The 23,111-nt window shown below is 42.9% G+C and overlaps 1 protein-coding gene across 9 annotated transcripts in view; it reads right to left on the bottom strand.

Moving 5' to 3' along the window:
- Positions 1-23,111, bottom strand: part of USP54 (ubiquitin specific peptidase 54) — a 479,705-nt gene that overhangs the window by 75,938 nt on the left and 380,656 nt on the right. For all 9 annotated transcript variants that reach the window (XM_030203404.1, XM_030203402.1, XM_030203407.1 and 6 more), the window contains 2 exons: positions 19,668-19,841; positions 13,950-14,069 (listed from right to left, as the gene is read on the bottom strand). In XM_030203404.1, the coding sequence (XP_030059264.1) occupies positions 13,950-14,069; positions 19,668-19,841 (294 nt within the window). The remainder of the gene's footprint in view (positions 1-13,949; positions 14,070-19,667; positions 19,842-23,111) is intronic.

Below are 23,111 nucleotides of genomic sequence, written 5' to 3'. Positions count from 1 at the left end.
GATGGCTTCCTGAAACAGTGCCTTGTGTCCAGCAGTGCTCCAATGAACTCCAATTTTTGAACAGGAGTGAGATGGTGTAATTTATTACAAACCCTTGTAGTTCTAGCACCCGAATAATCATCTGTATGGACTCCCAAGCACCGTCCTCCGAGGTGCTCTTCACCAGCCAATCATCAAGATAAGGGAACACAGGCACTCCCAGTCTGCGTAGTGACACTGCAACTACTGCTAGGCATTTTGTGAACACTCTGGGAGCTGACACTTGGCCAAAAGGCAGCACGCGGTACTGAATGTGCTGTGTTCCCAGCCGAAATTGAAGATACTTCCTGTGAGCTGGGAGTATCGGGATGTGCGTATATGCATCCTTCAAGTCCAGAGAGCATAGCTAATCGTTTTCCTGATTCATGGGAAGAAGGGTGCCCAGGGAAACCATCCTGAACTTTTCTCGTACTAGGAATGTGTTCAGGGCCCTTACGTCTATGATGGGATGCATCCCCCCTTTTGAAGGGCGGAGAGTTCCTCTGCAAGTACCTGTCTGTGCTGGGAGCTTATGAATGAGCTCCCGGTTGGCAATTTTGGAGGTTTGGATTCCAGATTGAGGGTGTATCCTAACTGGACTATTTGTAGAACCCAACGTTCGGAGGTTACAAGAGGCCATCTTAGGTGAAAAAAACATTAACCTCCCCCCCAACCAGCAAGGCGTCCAGTACGGACACTTTTAGTTTGGCTATGCTTTCCTGAAGCCAGTCAAAAGCCTGTCTCTTGCTTTTGCTGGGGAGCAGTAGGGGCCTTGGGCGCATGCTGTTGACGAGAATGAGCGCGCTGGGGCTGAGACTGAGTAGGATGGCGAGACGCTGAAGTGTATCTACGCCTGGAATAAGAATAGGGGGCACTCCATGGTCCACTAAAAAACCTCCTAGTCAAGGAGGTGGTAGCAGAAGATGCCCAGGGGGAGAGAGAAGCCATTGCATCTGTGTGCTTCTTGATCTGGTCAATCAGATCTTCTACCTTCTCTCTGAAAAGATTATCCCCCCGGCAAGGAAAATCCGTTATTCTCTGCTGGACCGAGTGGTCCAGGTCAGAAACACGCAGCCATGAGAGTCTGCGCATTGCTATACCTTGGGCAGAGATTCTGGATGCCACATCAAAAGTGTCGTACACGCAACCCTGGCCAGAAATTTACAGCACGCCTTCTGCTGCCTGACCAGCTGGTGAAAGGGTTCGGCCTTCTCTGGAGGGAGGGCATCGACCAAACTAGACAGCTGCCGCACTGAGTTCCGCAAGTGGATGCTCGTGAAGAGCTGGTATGATTGGATACAGGAAGCGAGCATAGCGGCCTGATACATCTTCCTCCTAAAAGAGTCCAAGGACTTAGCTTCTCTGCCTGGGGGCGCAGAAGCATAGTCCCTAGAACCCTTGGCTCTTTTAAGGGTGGAGTACACCACCATGGAGTTATGGGGTAACTGAGACCTCATCAACCCAGGTTCACCGTGGATCCGATACTGGGGTTCAGTCTTCTTAGGGATCATGGAACCAGACAGAGGGGATGACCAGTTCCGCATAAAGACTTCCTGGAGTACCTTATGCAAAGGAGCTGCCACTGCCTCTTTAGGTGGAGAGGTGTAGTCCAGGACCTCAAGCATCTCAGCCCTGGGCTCATCCTCCACGTCTACGAGGAATGGAATGGCCTGAGCCATTTCCTTTACAAAAGATGAGGAGAAGCTCTCATAAGTAACGCCATACTGGGAAAAGACCAAAGGTCCATCGAGCCCAGCATCTTGCCCCCAACAGCGCCTAATCCAGGTCAAGGGCACCTGGCAAGCTACCCAAATGTACAAACATTTTATACAAGTTATTCCCGAAATTGTGGATTTAGTACATAAGTACATAAGTAATGCCACACTGGGAAAAGACCAAGGGTCCATCGAGCCCAACATCCCATCCACGACAGCGGCCAATCCAGGCCAAGGGCACTTGGCAAGCTTCCCAAACGTACAAACATTCTATACGTGTTATTTCTGGAATTGTGGATTTTTCCCAAGTCCATTTAGTAGCGGTTTATGGACTTGTCCTTTAGGAAACCGTCTAACCCCTTTTTAAACTCTGCCAAGCTAACCTCCTTCACTACGTTGTCCGGCAACAAATTCCAGAGTTTAATTATTCGTTGGGTGAAGAAAATGTTTCTCCTATTTGTTTTAAATTTACTACACTGTAGTTTCATCGCATGCCCCCTAGTCCTAGTATTTCTGGAAAGCGTGAACAGATGCTTCACAGCCACCTGTTCCACTCCATTCATTATTTTATATACCTCTATCATGTCTCCCCTCAGCCGTCTCTTCTCCAAGCTGAAAAGCCCTAGCCTCCTTAGTCTTTCTTCATAGGGAAGTCATCCCATCCCCGCTATCATTTTAGTCGCCCTTCGCTGCACCTTTTCCAATTCTACTATATCTTTCTTGAGATGTGGCGACCAGAATTGAACACAATACTCAAGGTGCGGTTGCACCATGGAGCGATACAATGTCATTATAACATCCTCACATCTGTTTTCCATACCTTTCCTAATAATACCCAACATTCTATTCGCTTTCCTAGCTGCAGCAGAAGGTTTCAGTGTATTATCAACAACGACACCAAGATCCCTTTCTTGGTCCGTAACTCCTAACGTGGAACCTTGCATGATGTAGCTATAATTCGGGTTCTTTCTTTCCACATGCATCACCTTGCACTTGTTCACATTAAACGTCATCTGCCATTTAGCCGCCCAGTCTCCCAGTCTCGTAAGGTCCTTCTGTAATTTTTCACAATCCTCTCGCGGGTTAACGACTTTGAATAACTTTGTGTCATCAGCAAATTTAATTACCTCGCTGATTACTCCCATCTCTAAATCATTTATAAATCTCACAATTTCTTAAAAATGACTATTGACAAAAAATAGAAACCAATGGAATAAGCTTTAACATGCATAGTACAGCTCACTTGTGTATGCTAAACTAGAATGCTAGGCAGCAACCCTGACTGTGCATTAAAGTGGTCCTAAGAGGCATTTATGTGGACTCTCAAACATTTTTAAGCCTGAACATATAAAGAAAGTACTGCCATATGAAGCTGGGAAGGAATGGTGCAGAATTAGGGTATTTTGATTTATTGACGGGGTACTTTATTATTAGTTGTTTTGTAAGTTATTCATGGATTTCTTTAATTTGGATTTATTTTAAATCACCTTGTGGCATGCTTATAAGGTGGGATATCAAATCGGAGAAATAATTGAGTAGTTTGTACATTCAAGCTAAATAGCTGTTTATGCTATTTAGTGAAAGCTTAATAAATGTACAATGCTTAATACCTGTTAGTGGCTGGTATTAACTTACTAACATAAGCATAGTACTTACTAAGGGCATGTTAAATAGTGTGAGCAGGCTACACTGAGCATGCTCTATTCTCTCTTCCAGCTAGTCTCTTCTGCAGGCTTCCTAGAAGTATACAACTAAACTGGTCATGTCAGGTGTATTTGACAATGCATAGGGAAAAAGGTGAGAGGCTTAACACTCCATGGGAGGAGGTCAAAGGAGAACAGAGTTCTAGGAAAGCATAAACCTGATATGACTACATGTTTAGAACCCTCTGGGGCTCATTTTCAAAGCACTTAGCCTTCTAAAGTCCCATAGAAACCTATGGAACTTTGGAAGGCTAAGTGCTTTGAAAATATGCTTCTCTGTCTCTTGTACCAATAAGGAACTTCAAAGAAAAAGCATGCAAACGGGAGACCCACTGTGGAATCTGGCTACCTGACTTAGAAGAGCACTGACATTTGACCCCATCTACCACCAAGCCGTAATGGAGATACTGTAATGGCAGCATGCACCACACCAGCCTGCTACTGCCTTTTAAAGCTCACAGACATAAGATCTATACTTAGACCAAAACACATTGATATCTCCAAAAGCATTTGATGATCAAACTGCTCTTTAGCCTCAAAATGTCATAACACCTACACTGATCTTTGGCTACACCAGTAACATCAATGAAAAAGATTTTTCTCCTGTGGAGAAATACACTTGCCTTCTGTGAAGAAAGTTGGATGTATAGTTTAGTGCTGAAGTACATCACTTGTTTCCTCTCTCCATGCTGTTTTGTTAGCAGGGCCGGTACAAGAGTACTGGGTGCCCTATGTGAACTTTCTCCATGCTTTTAAATATTACATTTTGTTGTATGCGTGTGTGTTATATATCACAGACACACAAATAATGAGGGCAATTTCCAAAGTCATTTACCCAGGTAAATGGGCTACAGGGCCAGAACAAAACGGTAAGAGTGGTAAGCATGACAGGAGGGTGACAATATTAAAGGAGTGCCAAAAGCTGTTGGCCGCTTGCCTGTTGTGCCAACCCTGCATTAGACTGCACCGGCATCAAGTCTTCCCAGCTGCCCCTTCTTTCACTTTTTCTATTTTACAGCCCTCAGCTACAGTCCCATTCTCCCACCGGATGTAGGACTCATACAGCATGCACTATCAGCGGCAAGACTTGTTTTGAGGATAGGCAGAACAGCGTCAGCAAAAAAGATGTTCCTGTCACTCTGTAAATAGTTTTAAACTTTAGGGAAGAATGGAACCAGAGTCAGGGGCTGCAAAAGGGGCACAGGTGACAGAAGGGTGCCAGTGGCTAAAAAGGGGAGCAGGTAACAGATGGGGGTGGAGCTAAGAGCTGCAAAAGGGCACTTGTGAGAGGAGGATGAAAAAGAGGGTAGGTGGGAGAAGGGGAATGAAAAAGGAGTAGGTGGGAGAAGAGGGATGAAAAGGGAGTAGGTGAGAGAAGGGGGCTGGAACTGGAGCTGAGTGCTGAAAAGGGGGTGGGTGGAAGAAGGGCTGGAGCTGGGGTTGGGACTGTAAAAAGGGACAGGTGGGAGAAGAGGGCTGGAGCTGGTGCATGCAAAAGGGGACACGAGAGAAAGGGGCAGGGACTAGAGCTGGGGGCTGGTAGGAAAAGAGGGCTGAAGAAAGGGAGAAGGGAGAAGGAAGAATGAGAGAAAAGGCTGATGGGGAATGGGGAAATAGAGAGGGAATGCTATGAAGAAGGTGAGGGACAAAGGAAGGGGACAGATCTTTGAAGGAGGTGAGAAAGGATGGAAATAGGGAAGGTAAAAGGGGAAATGAGAGCCTGAATATGGAGGTAAGACAAAGGGATTGAAGCCAGAGAGGGGATGAGTGATAGGGAAGGAGCTGGGGGTTGGTAAGAGGATGAAAGGTAGAGTCAAATAAACTGGGAAAGCAATAAATGCAAAGGGAGACTAGAAAGTGGGTGAAGACAGGAAACAGGAGGCTGGGAAAGAATAAGGCACAGGCAGAAATGGGAGAACTAGGGAGCTAAGAGAAAAAGCTGGTATGTAGGTGAATGAGGATGTTGGGGAGGGGGTTGTTAAAATAGGTAAGGGAAATAGAGAAAAAAAAAAAGAAACAGACGAATCAGTGTTAAGCAGAAAATGAAAATTAGATCCTGGAAAAAGACTTAGGAGAAAACAAAAAAGTTGTAGTAGTAAAGAGAGACCAGGATTTTCTGAAGCGGAAAAACAAAATGATCAGACAACAAAGGTACAATACAGTTCACTTTTAATATTTAGATAATAAGATGTGAGCTTTCAAAATGGATTTCTTGTATTTTTTTCTGTACAGAAGGAAATGTCTTTTTGATTCTCTCTTTTCAGTGTTCCAGTGTTTTGTGCCTCACAGTCTTGTATCTTGGGTTTCATTTTTTATCTAGGTATTTTTTTTTCTAATTTCTAGTCTCCTATTTTTTTTTTATTAGGTGAAGATCTGTGTTTTCCTTTTGTAACTGCAGAGATGGATTCTTTTAACATGTAGATTCAGTGTTTGGTCATTCGCTTTTACCAACTAGAGGTGAACTAGAGTTCTAGAATATTTGCAGTACTGACTTTTCATAAGTAGTGTTAATGCAGTTTGAGTGACTGGAAGGTTTCATGTTACTTCTCAGTGTCTGACAATGGAGGAGCTTCTGTTGCTCTCACTGATGCAATGCCAGTGTTTGAAGAGAATGTTTTTGTAATTCTATTTCTGTTCTGTACCTTATGCTGGGAGTTTTATTCATTGATTTGGGAATGTCCCATATGAATGAATAATATTCTATAACTGGGTGCCACAACTTAGACGCGCTGAACATTAATTCTATAATGGCATCTGTGAACCAAGATGTCATTATAGAATGCTAGCATAAGTTGGGCATTGATACATCTAAATGTAGAAACAAACAGTAAAGCCAGGTCTATGAAAGGCATAAAGGTTTGTGTCTAAATATGGCACTTTCACAATTAATTGACCAAAATATTCTTCAAGGTCCAAATGAAACAATGTCCAAATAAAACTTAGTTGTTTTAAATATTAGAAACTTAGCAGGCTCATGAAAATTTTATAAGACCTCAGCAGCAACTTGTTTCACAAGGGCCACTCTACCCTTGACTTGCCTGCCTCTTCACAGATCTACAACATTTAGAACTTCTTTCAATTTATTCATTTATATCCAAGCTTGTGATTTTTTTTTTCAAAAACATTTTATGATTTCACTTAAAATATACAATCAATGCTACTTAGCTTCAGCATGTAGATTCACTTGGTGTAGGACCGCTAGCCAACATGCAGCATGATTTGCATTAGCTGCATCAGGGTTCGGTCCATCTCCAACACACGCACACCGTATCTATCTCAGCAGATAGATTTCGTAAATGTGGCACTTTAGCACATAAGTTACAGTATTCCATAAGTTACACATGTAAATGGGAGCCCAACCCATGCCCTGCCCAAATGTTTGCCCCCTTGCCTTATGTGCCAAGCAACTTGGGTGAGTAAATTATAATAGCTCTCTAGCATTTATGTAAGTGTAAGTATGCATTATATATAAGTGCTAGTATTCTATAAAATACACATACAAACTTTTCTTTTTCAACAAGCTTATTGCATAAATATAGTTTGATTACAGTGTGGATTGTAAAATGAACTCTTTCTTTATGCAGGCTGATGAGATCTCGGATATACGTAATTGTCTATGTATTACAGTATGCATTTTGATTATGCTTGTTCTTTGTGCTCTGCTATATACAGGAGTATTTTGCAAATAGGCTAGTGAAGTGTGAAAAAATGTCACAGAAGAGTCACTCCTAATTGGAGCCTGGAATCTGGGTAGCCAGAATAAGCAGAAATTTGGTAAGTTACCCTGGGCATTCTAGAAACCTAAATTCTATCTGTGCATAAAGCAGCAGTTTCAAATCTATTTTTCTCTCTTAACAGCTGTTAAAGATATTATAATATAATAATCCTCAGTGGCTTAGAATAGTGTTTCCAAAGTCAGTCTTGGAGTACTCCCTTGTCAGTCAGGTTTTCAAGATATCCACAATATGCATGAGACAAATTTGACTACAATGAATATGCAAATCAATCTCATGCATATTCATTGTGGATATCATGAAAACGTGACTGGCAATAGGGGAATTCAGGACTGATTTGGGAAACGTTGCCTTAAAATAAGACAACAATCTATTAAAACATTATAAAACTTGTATAAACATAACAGAACATAACATCAAACTACAAAAAGTCATAGTTCCCTCATCATAAATACCAGCATACTTGGGGGTCCTTTTACTAAGGTGCGCTAACAGATTTAGTGCGCTCTAAATGATAAGACACTCATAGGAAAATAATGGGTGTCTCCCTCCAAAACTTGGACCTGTATGGCCAAAGGTTGGAAAGAGCCAAGAGTACCTGATCAATAACTAAAAGGCAGTCACTCCTTTAATCAAGAGAAAGCTCTCTTAACTTCAGTGAAAAAAGTCCCAAAGGGGAATCATCCCACAAGGTGTCGTAACCAGGGAATACAGGAAGGACCACCCTCTAATTCTGCACCTGGTGAACTTGGCCATTTTGGAGGAAGAAGGGGCTTGCTGCTGTCCATGGCCTTAAGACTGCCAGCACAGAGGTATATCTCCATAGGCTATGACCTTGAATTCCCAAGGGTGCCTGGGTAGAGACATTCTGTGAAAGCAAAATCAGGCCCCCAGGTCCTATGTCAGAAGGAAAGGCCCCCCAACCCCCATGAGCTGAGTAACTGACCTCCCTTGGACTGTGTGATAGAAGCACAGACTGGAGACAAAATGGCCGCTGTTCTTGCAGAAATTGCTAAAGCTGTGGTGAAAACAGACCTAGGGAAGAGAGTTCCCATCCATCGGAGGGAGCTCCAGGGTCTCCCCAGCCAAAAACCCCTATCGCATACAGGGCACTAGAAGCCGGCAGCAGTACTTGCACACTTGGTCCCACAGGTGCTGCAGCATTTGCCCACTGGCATTTCCTTTAGTTCCAGGTGGCCTCAGCTAAGTGCTGCTGATTCACACAGTTGTCTGCCCCTAGTCGCACCAAAATTCTTGACAGAATTCCTCTTAACTGAAGTTAACGCCAATTAACAAGTGTTTTTTTTTTCATTTTGTTCAAAGCTTAAGTTAATTAGCTAAATATAGAATAGGGCTTCCCTGTAATCCCTTTTAAAGTGTTTTCTTTTTCATATAGAAGAGTACTGCGGGGGAAGCATTCCCCCACTAGCAGTGCCCCAATGGACCTTTGCCTGCTTGCCTCAGTGAGCAAAAGACCACGTGCCAGCAATCGGGGAGGATATCCCCTCCAGTCCCTACCAGGGGAAGCATCATCCCTGAACCCTGGGAGACTTCACTGGTTAGACTGCAACCACAGGGCCACTGGCTGTAGACTGTCTCTCAGTGAATCAGGCCTATTAAAACAAACAAACAAACAAACAAACAAACAAACAAACAAACCCTCCTGTTGCATCAGTCTAATCTATACCATCTGCCAGAGACAGATAAATACTGGCAAATTCCAGGCTACACCACTCCTTATGCCAGTGATGTCACTCTGGAAAATTTACAGCTCCACCTCCATCTTCTAGTAGACAGACATAACCCATTAGTCTGGACCAGTTTAACAGGATGATAAGGAAGTAAAGTTTTATTAGGAAGCGGAATATTGTGGCTATTTTACACAGCCAACATAGGCACCTATGTGCCACTAGTGTACAAGTTGCTCTTGCTCATATTTACACCTTTTCTGAAGAAGGAATAAATGTGTATGTGTACTCTATGCTTTACAGTTTGCCAATTTAATCAGTAGGTTTTGTACTCTAGTGAGACACAGTTCACCAACTGCAGCAGGAGCTATTGTACTCTCCTGACATATGACAACTCTCCTTCTGATGAGAATTCCAAATTAAGACCGACTGGTAACGGCCCCAGCCAAATGCAGCACACAATGCCAGTCAGCCCTAAACATGCAGCCCGAACAAATCAACTCTCATTCTGGTGCCTCTCCACCCACTCATACACCCGTAGGACCCCCCTCGCTCCCCGGCCTACTTTATAAGATCAGTGGTGTAGTCGGGGGAAGGAGCGATCAAGTTGCTCCTGCCCATGCCAACAGCCCTTTCAAAATGGCTGTCGCAACCTCTAACAGCAGGGTTTTCTTGGAACCCAAGGACCATAAAGTATGTGGTTCGCTATTAACTGCAGAAAAATGTAGCTGAAGAATACCTCAGGCGTGTGGAGAACATCAGGTAATCACTGATGTCTCAGCCTAGATAATGAAGAAGAGTGCGTTCTTGATGTTCCAGGATGTACACAAATTATAATCTCTCAGTTATAGCAAAATTATGGAAGTAGTCATGGCACCAACTTAGATTCCCTCAGCCAAAACACCGCACAAGTAAAAGTAATCATCTTCATGAATATATTCTATTAAAAGGAAATGTGTGGCTTAAAAACCCAAAAATCCTCAGGACCAACATTAGCAAGATCTGATGAAAAGAACTGATAGGCAGCAAAATAAACCTTAGCTAAATAAGGGAAAGACTGATAAGCAAACTGCAAAACTTCAAAGGCCACCCAGAGAAAAGGTTCTCCTGCTCTTTGTTTAGCCATTGTTGCTGAAGCACAACAAGCCAAATGATAAGCCTTATGGAATTTGAGAGAAATGAATCCTGCTAGTCTGGCCTCAGAGCTCTTGGCTGGAAACACAAGCTGTGTTGTGCACAGTCAGAAAAAGAATAGTAAACTATGAGGAATAAAACTCAAGGTCTCCTAGGTACTGCCAGAAAAGGTATAGCTTACCTCACTCTGAAGGCACAGCACATAGCTAGCAGTGTAAAATCATATATGGAAAACACATTGAATAGCAAACTGTGGAGAAGGTACCATTAACCTCACACAGAAGGTACGTTACAGACCGGGGACATAAAAACCCAAGGTTCCTTGGGTACTACTGGAGTATAAGAGGTTATTGGCCACAGACGTAACAATGCTCCATCCACAACAACTTAAGGAAAGTGCCTTGAGAGTAAAGATCTCTTTTTAGACTCTTCAGAAAATACCAGCAGAGACAAGGAGGAAGGGGGAGGGACTCGGCACCACAAGTATCACCACAACTCCAAGCAAATTCTCTGAAAAATCTTAACATTCTTCAAAGGAATATAATCCTCCCAGGAGATACCCCTTACTCTAATGACACACAGCTGACCAACTGGGTCAGGAGCTTCATGGTCCATCCGCTGGAGACAGAGAAATACTGAGCATTCTGAGGCTGCACGGTGCCCTTGGCAAATCAAACAGAACTACTTTGCTTCTCTATTTCCATATGCTGGTTGATGGGCATAACCCACAGACTCTGGACTGGTCCGGAATGGACACCAAGGAAATATGAGTCCTAGAAGAAATGTATCTGCAATCAAGACTGATAGTTTTTAAAACAGTATCGGAAAATCATCATTGGAAGTTTGAGCAAACAAATCAAGAAACCATGTGCCAAGAAACATATCCAGAAGACAGAGACACACACACACACACACAGGTTATTTCCTCCTCCAAGCCAAATAATTTCAATGATCTGCTTAACTATCAAGAAAAGCAATCAGAAATCCCTGCAATTTCCTGCATTTACTCTGCTCCAACAACTACAGGGCTTAAGGTACAAAGGGCTAGATGCACTAAACCATAACGACCCTCTAACAACCCTTTAACGAACAAAATTCCCAACCATTGCATGCATTAAAGGCCTTTTTCCAACGAAGCAAGCAGCTAACGAAAACGGAGTAACTACCATTGTAATGTGGGCGATTCGGGATGCACTAACAATACCGACGATTACACCGAATCATTTTCCGCAACATATTTAACGTGTGGTCAGAGCAGTCGTAAAGGCCTGAGCTGTCATCTCCCCATTGCCCCCTGTACCAGAAAAATCAAAGCTGGCATGTTTAAACATGTAAAGTGAGAAAAAAAAATAAAAACACCACAAACACTGGCTCCCCGCTTTCCCCTGCATTACTAAAAAAATAAACATACCTTAAAAAAGGATCGGGAGGGGGCAAAGGCGCTAGTCAGAAGCGTCCTGTATGGACGGCCTTGCCCCCCCCAGGTCGCCGCTGTTCCCCGCTTCCGCCCTTCACTAAATTAAAAACTGAAAATAAAAAGCTAAACTTTAGCAGCGCCGGGCCCCCCCTCCCTTCCTGTGTTGATCTTCTTCTTTTCCCAACACCGCTCCGCCTCCTACCATCCTCCGCCCATTGCTCCGCCCCCCCCCGAGTTCGTCGCTGCCGTTCCCCCCCCCCCTCCGCCTTACCGGCCGTGCAGCGTCTCTCAACTTTGTGTGAAGGCGCTGCACGAGATGAAACAATGGATTGTCGCTCCCTTCTGCCTCCACCGACGTCTCTCTCCTTCTTCCTCATGTGCACACCCTCCTCTGACGTAAGTTTCCTACGTCAGAGGAGGGCGTGCACAGGAAGAAGGGGAGAGACGTTGGTGGAGGCAGAAGTGAGCGACGATCCGTTGTTTCATCTCGTGCAGCGCCTTCACACAAAGGTGAGAGGTGCTGCACGGCCGGTAAGGTGGAGGGGGGGGGGTCCTTTGGAGGGGGGGAACGGCGGCGACGAACTCGGGGGGGGGGGGGGGGGGAGCAAGGGGCGGAGGATGGCGGGAGGCGGAGCAGTGTTGGGAAAAGAAGAAGATCAACACAGGAAGGGAGGGTGGCCCGGCGCTGCTAAAGTTTAGCTTTTTATTTTCAGTTTTTAATTTAGTGAAGGGCGGAAGCGGGGAACAGCGGCGATCTGGGGGGGGCAAGGCCGTCCATACAGGATGCTTCTGACGAGCGCCTTTGCCCCTCCTGATACTTTTTTAAGGTATGTTTATTTTTTCAGTGATGGAGCGGGGAGCCACGTGTTTGTGGGGGTTTTGTTGTTGTTGTTCTGACGGTTCTGGCAAACGCAGAGCAGCCAGCATAACGCTTGGCTGCTCTGCGCATGATTTAAGGGCCGATTACCGAACAAAATTACGAATCATTGATACATTGTACTTTTTAAATCCGCACCGAACTTGTGCAACTTGTTTTTTTTGAGCATTGTTCGTTTTTTTAAATTCGGTTCGGACTTTAACGTTTGTAATTTTTTTTACGTATGGTTGATGCATCTGGGCCAAACTGTTACAAAGTGAAAGTTTGGTTCTTCATTTCCCGTCAATGTAGGGAACGAAATCAAACAGAATATTCTCAGCCTCAGGCCCTTTACCAATCGCCTTAATTTGGACTTATTTTCCACAGGAGCTAAGATTAAAATCTGTATATATGAGGTTTAGAAAGAAAACTGAAAACCTACTTGTCTCAAACATTTCTTTTAAGTAATGATTTTTAATGCTTACTGAAAGTTTGTTAATGATTGATGCATTCATATGAATGTACTTTCCTAGAGTTTTTTTTTCTAGCTTCTTGGATTGTCATTCACATTTAACCAATTTTATAGGGGAACAGCGGAATATAAGAAATCATGTTAACAGTATTCATTCTGTAATCATTACTGCAAATCTCTGAACACAGTAAGCAAAAGAAGCCATGTGCCTTCTCACTGCAATCTCTCATTTTATTTCCCTTGCACCGAGCATCTGCATACAGTCACTTGTGACTCAGTACATCTTATTTTTATCCTACCCAAAGCCCAGATATATTTCCACAGTTCCACCAGCATACTTGGCAAATTTTCTGGGTTACATTTGAAGGCTTCAGGGTTTAAAGCTAAATCCTGGCAGTCTAACAATTATGCAAATAGGAGAGAAAGGGGTCTATCTGGAATTCACTACTGTACAGTACTTCATCCTTTTCTTTCTTCCTCAGTCTGAGCAGCAGGTGCATATGCATGAGAGAGGCCTCTTCATTTCCATCAGCACTTGTCAACTGTCACTATAATCCCTAGTTTTATTTAAGTTTGAAAGGGAAGGGAGAGAAGGTGAATAGGATTAGGGACTCAATGAGGGCAGAAAGGTACTGGAAGTTTAGGGAAAAGGATTAAAGGCACAGGAGAGAGGTTAAAAGATAAAAGAAACAGGGAGGAATAACTGAAGCCCTCTATACAGAATGGAGGAAGAGGAGCATAAAGAAGGCAGAGAAGAGGAGGAGTATACAGTGGTGAAACAGGTAGGAAGAGGGCAGAAAAATACAGAAAGGAGAAGCAGAACATTAACAGCAATTTCTACTAAATATGATTTTTTGCCAAAATTTGCCATATTAGCACTCATATACCTTTCTTGCAGGTACCTTACAACATACAACAAGTGATTTTTGGCCATCTCAATGATGAATAAACCCCCTCCGCCATGATACACCTTAATTTCAGGATAAGTAAACCCAAATTTCCACTTATGCTTTCCATCCAGAATACCCAAAACAGATGTCTTGCGTAGTAGCCAGCAGCATTCACACCAAACATGAATCCAGCCTCTATAGCCATTTTTATCAATTAAAATTCACCTAGGTTCACAATTTAATTTAAAATCACTCTAGCTCCATTTTGTGAGATTATTAAAATTAGTGAAATAAGTAGCTCAGGCAGTTAAGAGTTACTTACATATTACTTCATTACAGAGAGCCAAAGCTGCGGTGCAATCACCTTTCTCTTCCAGTCGCAGGGATTGTTCAAAGACAAAGTCTGCCTCCTGTAAGGACCTTTCAAAGCTGTCACTCCTCCCTGCAATAGCCAGTATTTTGCTTTACTTTTCAAATCTTTCATGTAAAATCCAAAATCATGTTCTACTACTATATTTAGCCATTTTTAGTATCTGCAAACAAAGGCTGGAATACGCAAAGAACAATACATATGAGACATTAAGAGACAATTTTGAAAGCAAAAGTATGCACATTTTGAATTTGCAAACTTGTACTTATATACATTTGCATTTCCTTTTTATGTACTTTTTTTTTGACTAAACCAATGCATATATTTTTGAAAATACTGAACCATATGTACTATTTCAATTGATGTCTTAACCCCATCCCTGCAACACCTGCAGCAGGAGTAAAGGCTGGTGCACTGTGAACTATACACATCCTTTAATCAGCATATAGGATGTGCAGATTTCAAATGGCTAGTTTAGGCAGTGAAAGGTTTTCTATCTCAAGAAATTTCTTTGAAAATTGTCCTGTTATTGAGGCTTGCATCTGGGCTGGATTTTTAGAAATGGCTGGAACAAAATACTGTTTTTCATAATCATAATTCAATTTCTTCAGTGAAATACTGAGTTTTTTTAAATTTCCATCAAGAAAATGGAACTTTTTCTTACCTTCAGTTTCTACCCTAATATCTGCCTCAGCTGTCAGATTACTATTTCTTGGAAATTATGCATAGACTAGAAGTGTATTCAAGTACCATAAAGACCTAACTTTCTGCATAGCCAAGAAGCATCAGTAGTGGTAAACATACGGAATATTACATATTACCACAAAGAAAAATCATATTGTTCATATGTATACCCACTTTCAAACTATGCACCATTGCAATTAGACTCCATGTTATAGATTAGCACGCAGGGGTGTTGCTACGGGTGGGACGGGGCCCACCCGGTTTGGGTTCAGGTCCACTCAGCAGCAGTGCACCCTGGCTTTTGACAGCACTGGCATGGGTGAGAGAGCAGGCTGGGCTCCAAGGCTTGCTCTGTCCCTCAAGTGTTGCTTTCTCTTCAATGCGGCAGTGATTCCCACACACTGCCTGCCGCTAACCCGGAAGTATCCCCTCTGTCGCAATTTCCTATTTCTGCTTGGGCAGGATGCAGCAAAGGGGAGGCTTCTGGGTTAGTGATAGGCAGCAGGGAGTGGAAGAAGAGAGAGGGAGGTATGGGGGAGGGAAAGCGAGATGCTGAACAGGGGGGGCAGAGGCGAGAGAGGGAGGTATGGGGTAGGGGAGGGAAAGCGAGATGCTGAACAGGGGGGGCAGAGGCGAGAGAGGGTGAATTGTTGGACATTGGGATGGAGGGGAGGGAGTAATGCTGCATGGGGAGAGAGGGGCGAGAGTGAATTGTTGGACACGGGGGTAGAGGGGAATAAGGGAGGGATGCAGCAAAGGGGTAGAGAGGGGCAAGAAAAGCAAACATCTTGTATATGGGGCTGGAGGGGAGGGAAGATGCTGCTTGGAGGGGAAGAGGGGTGAGAGAGGGAGAAATGTTGGACATAAGGATGAACGGGAGGGAGAGATGTTGGACCTGGGTCACATAGTAACATAGTAAATGACGGCAGATAAAGACCTATACGGTCCATCCAGTCTGCCCAACAAGATAAACTCATTTTACATAGTATGCGATACTTTATATGTATACCCGAGTTTGATTCGTCCTTGCCTTTCTCAGGGCACAGACCGTAGAAGTCTGCCCAGTACTGTTCTTGTACTAAGTTCTAAAGCTAACATTAAAGCCCCTTAAAATTTACAATCCAGCCCAGCCCTATCTATTCAGTCACGATCAGGGCATAGCCCGTAGAAGTCTGCCCAGCTCCCGTTTTGTTTCCAATTACTGGCATCGCCACCCAATCTCCGCTAAGATTCCATGGAACCATTCCTTCTAAACAGGATTCCTTTGTGTTTATCCCATGCATGTCTGAATTCCATTACCGTTTTCATCTCCACCACCTCCCGCGAAAGGGCATTCCACATATCCACCACCCTCTCCGTGAAAAAATACTTCCTGACATTAGTCCTGAGTCTGCCCCCCTTCAACCTCAATTCATGACCTCTAGTTCTACCGCCTTCCTTTCTCCAGAAAAGGTTTGTTTGCAGATTAATACCTTTCAAATATTTGAACGTCTGTATCATATCACCCGTTTCTCCTTTCCTCCAAGGTATACATGTTCAGGTCAGCAAGTCTCTCCTCGTATGGTTTGCAACACAAATCCCATACCATTTTCGAGCTTTTCTTTGCACCGCTTCCAGTCTTTTTCCATCTTTAGCAAGATATGGCCTCCAAAACTGAACACAATACTCCAAGTGGGGCCTCACCAACAACTCGTAGAGGGGCATCAACACCTCCTTTCTTCTGCTGGTTATGCCCCTCTCTACGCAGCCTAGCATCCTTCTGGCCACGGCCGTCGCCTTGTTGCATTGTTTCTTCACCTTCAGATCTTCCGACACCAACACCCCAAGGTCTCTCTTCTAAGTCGTGCTTACTAATCTCTCCCCTCCTATCCGGTATCTCTCTTTTGGGTTTCCGCATCCCAAGTGCATCACTCTACACTTCTTGGCATTAAATTTTAACTGTATCACAGCAGTACCCTAAAGTTGTTTTTGAATAACACTTATTGTTTAATACAAAATGTTTAAAGACACAAACAAAAACCACAGACAAATAAGGACCCCTAGGAACTCACTCATACAAGCCTTTCATACCGCCATCCACCACTAAATGGACTTTAATCTCCTATTATATACTTGTGTTATAACACTCTATCAAGATATTTATCAATGCAAGCATAACAATTACACAGGGCACAGTCCACTTTCAGTGGAGTGAAAAGACCTTATTAATTAGTCAAACTGATCAACACCAGCCCTGAATCTCATCAAGTCGCCAGTTCTCCAGCGCTGTTCTTTATGCAGTATTAGCCATCCAATAATATGCAGGACTTAATGTTTTAACAACTCCGTAATGGGACTTAGCTCTCATGTCCAGATAAGCTTTCACGTGCAAAGGTCATGATGGACTCCCTCTATGGCGCTACGCAGCTTGAACCAATATCACACCACAAATCAACTCCACTTTAGTCCTGCATATTATTGGATGGCTAATACTGCATAAAGAACAGTGCTAGAGAACTGGCGACTTGATGAGATTCAGGACTGGTGTTGATCAGTAATATATCTGTCTCAAAGCGCATTCAGGACTCTCTATCCTAGTGGACCATGTAATTCAATGTGGCAAAAGGCAGTGCCTTCCAGTTCCACAAGCTCAAAAAACATTCATCATATGCATCCAAACTGGGCTGGGGAGCTCATGTAGATGGGTTTCTTACTCAGGATGAATGCTCTAATCAGGAGAAACGTCATCACACAAATTTCTTGGAATTGAGAGGGATATGGAATGCTCTAAGGCAGAGCTTCCCAAACTGTGGGTTGGAACCCCAAGAAGGGTTACAAAATCCAAATTTACTAAGCTGCGTGGCAGTGCCAATACAGCCCATTTAAAGAGAATGAGCGCATGGCTTAGTAAATGGGGGGTTAGGGTCATGACTTGGGTAAGCTCTCCATAGGTGCATCATTATTTTGCACCTCCAGGAGGTCACACAGTTTTATTTAACCACTATTATGGGTTCACAGTCACACAAAAATTGACAAACACTGCTCTAAGGGCTTTCAGAGATTGTCTACCCTTTCTAATGTGTAACAGAGTCATAACAACAAAAGCGTTGCCATACTGGGACAAACTGGAGGTCCGTCAAGCCCACCATCTGGTTTCCAACAGTGACCAATCCAGGTCACGAGTACCTGGCAAGATCCAGGAACAGTAAAACAGATTTTATGCTGCTTATCCTAAAAATAAGCAGTGGATTTGCCCCTCTTAATAATAGCTTATGGTCTTTTCCTTTAGAAAATTATCCAAGCCTTTTTAAACCCTGCTAACTGCTTTTACCACACTCTTTGTCAACAAATTTCAGAATTTAATTACACACTGAGTGAAGAAATATTTTCACTGATTTGTTTTAAATTTACTACTTCGCAGCTTCATTGCATGCACCCTAGTCCTTCTAATTTTAGAAAGAGTAAACAAGCAATTCACATCTACCCATTCCACTCCACTCAGTATTCTATAGACCTATCTCCCCTCAGCCGTCTCTTTGCCAAGCTGAAGAGCCCTAGCCACTTTAGCCTTTCCTCATAGGGAAGTTTCCCATCCCCTTTATCATTTTTGTCACCCTTCTCTGTGAGTTTCTAATTCTGTTAACATTCTATTTGCTTTCTTAGCTACCACTGCACACTGAGCAGAGGGTTTCAACGTATCAGTGACAATGACACTTAGATCCTTGACCTGGGTGGTGACTCCTAATGTGGAACTTTGAATCATGTAGCTATAGTTTGAACTTGCTCACATTAAATGCATCATTTTGCACTTGCTCATATTAAATGTCATCTGGCATTTGGATGCCCAATGTCCCAGTCTCATAAGGTCCTCTTGCATTTTTCACAATCCTGTTGTGATTAACAACTCTGAAGAACTTTGTGTCATCACCAAATTTAATTACCTCACTAGTTACTCCCATCTCAAGATCATTTATAAATTTGCTAAAAAGCAGCGGTCCCAGCACAGACCCCTGGAGAACCCCATTATCTGCCCTTCTCCATTGAGAATACTACCATTTAACCCTTCTCTCTGTTTTCTGTCTTTTAACCAGTTCTTAATCCACAATAGGACACTATCTCCTACCCCATGACTTTCTAATTTCCTCAGGAAATTCCTCCACTAGCCCCACCATTTTCAAATGCCTTTTGAAAATTCAGATGCACAATATTGACTGGCTCACCTTTATCAACATGTTTATTCACCCATTCAAAGAAATATAGTAGCTAGGTGAGGCAGGATTTCCCTTCACTAGAGAATGACATGGGGACAAAGTTTGTCCCTGTCCCCACCCTATCCCTGTGGGTTCTGTCGCCGTCCCCGCAGGTTCTGTCCCCGTCCCCATGGGCTCTGTCCTCATCTGCAGAAGCCTCAAACAATTATTTTATATTTAAATCTTTTTATTAAAGTATAAGAAGGAATATGCTGTGCAACTGTTGTGTATAAATTACAAATAGAAAATAATAATAACAATGAGCAGCTATAATAACCCCTCTCACCACCACCTTCTACCCTTCCAACCCCAACAATAGCTGATTTCTACCACCCCAAGGAATCCTAATCCTCCCTGTTAAAATGTCCAGGGGTACAAAATACAGCCCGTTCTGCATGTCTTAGAGAGGAGAAATATGTCCTATGAAGCACTGTTATGATTTTTTAATCTGTGGATGAATAGGAAGTCATCAACAACCTCAGGATTCAATCTAGCTCTCCTGTCTTCTACAGTCCTTCCTACAATAGAAGATGTCTTCTTAGAAGATGTCTGGTAGCAGGATATACAGGATCCCCCATGCAAATATTGCTAGTTATGGCCAGTATGTTTGCTTGTTTTTCCAAAAAAATCAAAATATCGTTGTCTGCATCACTCAAAACATAAATAACAGTCCAGTTAATTAACAGACATCAAAGTAGAAAATGACATGGGGACAAAGTTTGTCCTTGTGGGCTCTGACCCCCATCCCCGCGGTTACCCTGGTTCTGAAGTTCGTCTAGGTCCAGGAATCTGCTTGGACGAGGGTTAAAACCCCTGGCAGCCTCCAGCTCCTTCTCTTGTTTCCTACGTAGCTCCTGCTCTCGTGCCTTCCTAGTCACCTCCTCCTGAAGCTCATCCAACTCACTCTTCAGAGGTACAGGCAAGTCCACACCTATAAGCATAAGGTGGACAAAAATCAATAGGGGGTTTCTCACTGAGGGGGTCTTTCAGTAAGCCATGGCAGTGTTTTTAGCTCTCGGTAGAAATCAGCTGGAGGTAAATGCCAAGATGTCCATTATATTCCTATGGGCGTCTTGGCGTTTACCACCAGCTTATTTCTACGCAAGCTAAAAATGATACTGCAGCTTAGTAAAAGACCCCCTTAGCTTTTAACTGAAACTGTTATGTAATACCTCTTCTGTTTTTATCTCCTGTTACTCTGAGCTCTACCTCCTCACACATAAAAATTCCACAAATTCAACATTTATTCTAGATACCTGAGAGCTAGGAATCCTACTGAAAACTTCCCAGTGGAGGTAATGGAGATGATGGTATTAGAATTTAAGAAAGCAAGGAACAAGCACAAAGGGATTGCAGAACTGAGCAGCCAGTGTGGAATGGCAAACTGGATAGGCCATATGGTCTTTATCTGCTGCCATTTTCTCTCCCTCATTCTATAAATTAAAGCATACCGGGAACCAAACAGCAACAGCAATCCAAGAAAGGACAAATACAGCAAGAGTTTATCCAAATGTCAACTTTAATGGAAACAGGACCCAACCTGGCCAAGTTTCGGAAAAGCCTCCGTCAGGGGTCACATATGTTTCCACAATACATTCACAGATTCAATGCATGCACTGCAATACCTGCATAGAAAAAGCTTAGGTCCAATTCCAAAAGTCAGTAACCACCAAGTTTCCAGCCCAAATTAAAAAAGCACAGTTAAACTTTTGGAATTGGACCAGCGCTTTTTCTATACAGATATTGCAGTACATGTACTGAATCTGTGAATGTATTGTGGAAAACTTTGTGACCCCTGACTAAGGTTTTCAAGAAACTTGGCCAAGGTGGGTCCTCTTTCCATTAAAGTAGACATTTGGATAAACTCTTGCTGTGTTTGTCCTTCCTTGGATCGCTGCTGCTGTTTGGTTGTCTGTTCTACTTCTGCAGTAGACTGTCTCCTGTTTGCTTCTATCTAAATTTAAGCACCATTTGCGTGCTTAAATTTACAGAATACTAGTACTTACACAGATAAGTGACACCTCCATACATAAGCAGTAGGCGACTGCTCAGCACTATTCTATAAATAACACACACAACTTGCACAGTGATAAAGACAGTGTTCACAGGAGAGAAGCATAGGCAGGACCAACATTTATGTGTATAACTTATAGAACACTGCAAGTTATGTGCTGAAGTGCTGCATTAGGCATGCATATATATATATGCTTATTGTCATGGCTCAAGTAGGTGCCTAAATGCAAGAACATTGATGCTATTTCAAGCTAATATTCTATAACAGAATTTTGGCACCCAGATGCCATTATAGAATTAATGCTCAGTGCACTGCATCAAGGCACCTAAATTGTATGCCTAGTTGTAGAATTGCCCCTCTGTTTCAACATAATTCTCTTTAGTCTGCTTCCTGATTTTTATAGCAATAAATATATTTATTTATTATTTGTTACATTTGTATCCCACATTTTCCTACCTATTTGTAGGCTCAATATGGCTTACGTAGTACAGGAGAGGCCTTTGCAGGCTCTGGTGTGAACAAATACAGGGTGATGCTGTGGTAAGATCAAGTTCATGTGGCACAGCCACATTAGGGAATCGGAGAACGGAAGAGTTGTGTTATGTCCATTACGTGCTTTAGTTTGGTTGTGTTGCAGAGATTAGGCATTTAAGTTGGATCGGTAGGGTATGCCTTTTTAAACAGGTTGGTTTTTAGAGATTTCCAGAAGTTTAGGTGGTCGTACGTCGTTTTCAAGGCTTTTGGTAATGCGTTCCACAGTTGTGTGCTTATGTAGGAAAAACTAGATGCATAAGTTGTTTTGTATTTAAGTCCTTTGCAGCTTGGGTAGTGCAGATTTAGATAAGATTGTGTTGATTCGGATGTATTTCTAATTGGTAAGTCGATAAATTCTATCATGTAACTCGGGGCTTCTCCGTAGATGATTTTGTGAACCAGGGTGCAGATTTTGAAGGCGATGTGTTCTTTGCTTGGGAGCCAGTGTAGTTTTTCGCGCTTTCGAATCATGTTTTGCCAAATATAAGCCTAGCTGCCGTGTTTTGAGCGGTCTGAAGTTTCTCTAAGGTTTGTTCTTTACATCCCGCATAAATTCCATTACAGTAATCTAAGTGGCTTAGTACCATTGATTGTATCAGGTTGCGAAATATTTCCCTCGGGAAGAATTGCTTCACGGTTTGAGTTTCTACATTGAGTAGAACATTTTCTTTGTTGTGGATACCACTTGGCACTCTAGTGTTAAGTTACGGTCCACTGTAACGCCGAGGATTTTCAAGTTGTCTGAGATAGGAAGGGTGTAATCTGGGGTGTTGATACTTGTGGGAATGTCCGCGCTGTGTTGGAATGAGAGAATTAGTTTTTTCTTTATTGAGTTTTAGTTGAAATGCATTTGCCCATGAATCCATGATGTTCAGGCCGAGCTTGATTTCGTTGGTGATTTCTGTCAGTTTGGTTTTGTAAGGAATGTATAATTGTGACATCGTCTGCATATATGAAAGGGTTAAGGCCATGGTTGGATAAGGACTTGGCAAGTGGGGTCATCATTAAGTTGAATAAGATCGGTGATAAAGGTGATCCTTGCTATACTCCACAGTCTGCTTTCCACGGTGATATGTTTGAATTTGATTTTACTTGATATGTTCTTGTGGTTAGGAAGCCCTTGATCCAGTTTAAGTATGTTTCCACCAATCCCGAACTTATCTAGTAATCTTATTAATATACTAGTAAAAAAGGCCCGTTTCTGATGCAAATGAAACGGGCGCTAGCAAGGTTTTTATCAGAGTGTGCACGTTTGAGAGAGAGTGAATGTGCGAGTGTGTGTGTGACAGAGAGAGAGTGAGAGTCTTTCCCCTCCCCTCTTCCTCCCCCTCCCAGTTTCGGAGAGCAGTGTTTGGTAATTATACAGGATTCCTGCTGTGTTTTTCACTGTTTGTATTTGTCAGGATTTGTGCTGTGTTACAGAAAGAGCGAGGCTCCAAGTTTCGGAGAGCAGTGTTTGGTAATTATACAGGATTCCTGCTGTGTTTTCCTTCACTGTTTATATTTGTCAGGACTCAGGAGCTGTGTTACAGAGAGAGTGAGGGTGGGGCAGACACTCATGGGGAAACCGGATATCTACACCACTTCACACTTCCGGCTGGAGGCTTCATTTAGAACGTTGGTGGTGCCTTTTATATAGAGAGATTATGGTTT

Source organism: Microcaecilia unicolor, chromosome 5, assembly GCF_901765095.1.
Source record: "Microcaecilia unicolor chromosome 5, aMicUni1.1, whole genome shotgun sequence".
NCBI lineage: Eukaryota > Metazoa > Chordata > Amphibia > Gymnophiona > Siphonopidae > Microcaecilia > Microcaecilia unicolor.
Note: the sequence above shows the minus strand (reverse complement) of the source record. Positions and strands in the feature narration are given on the sequence as shown.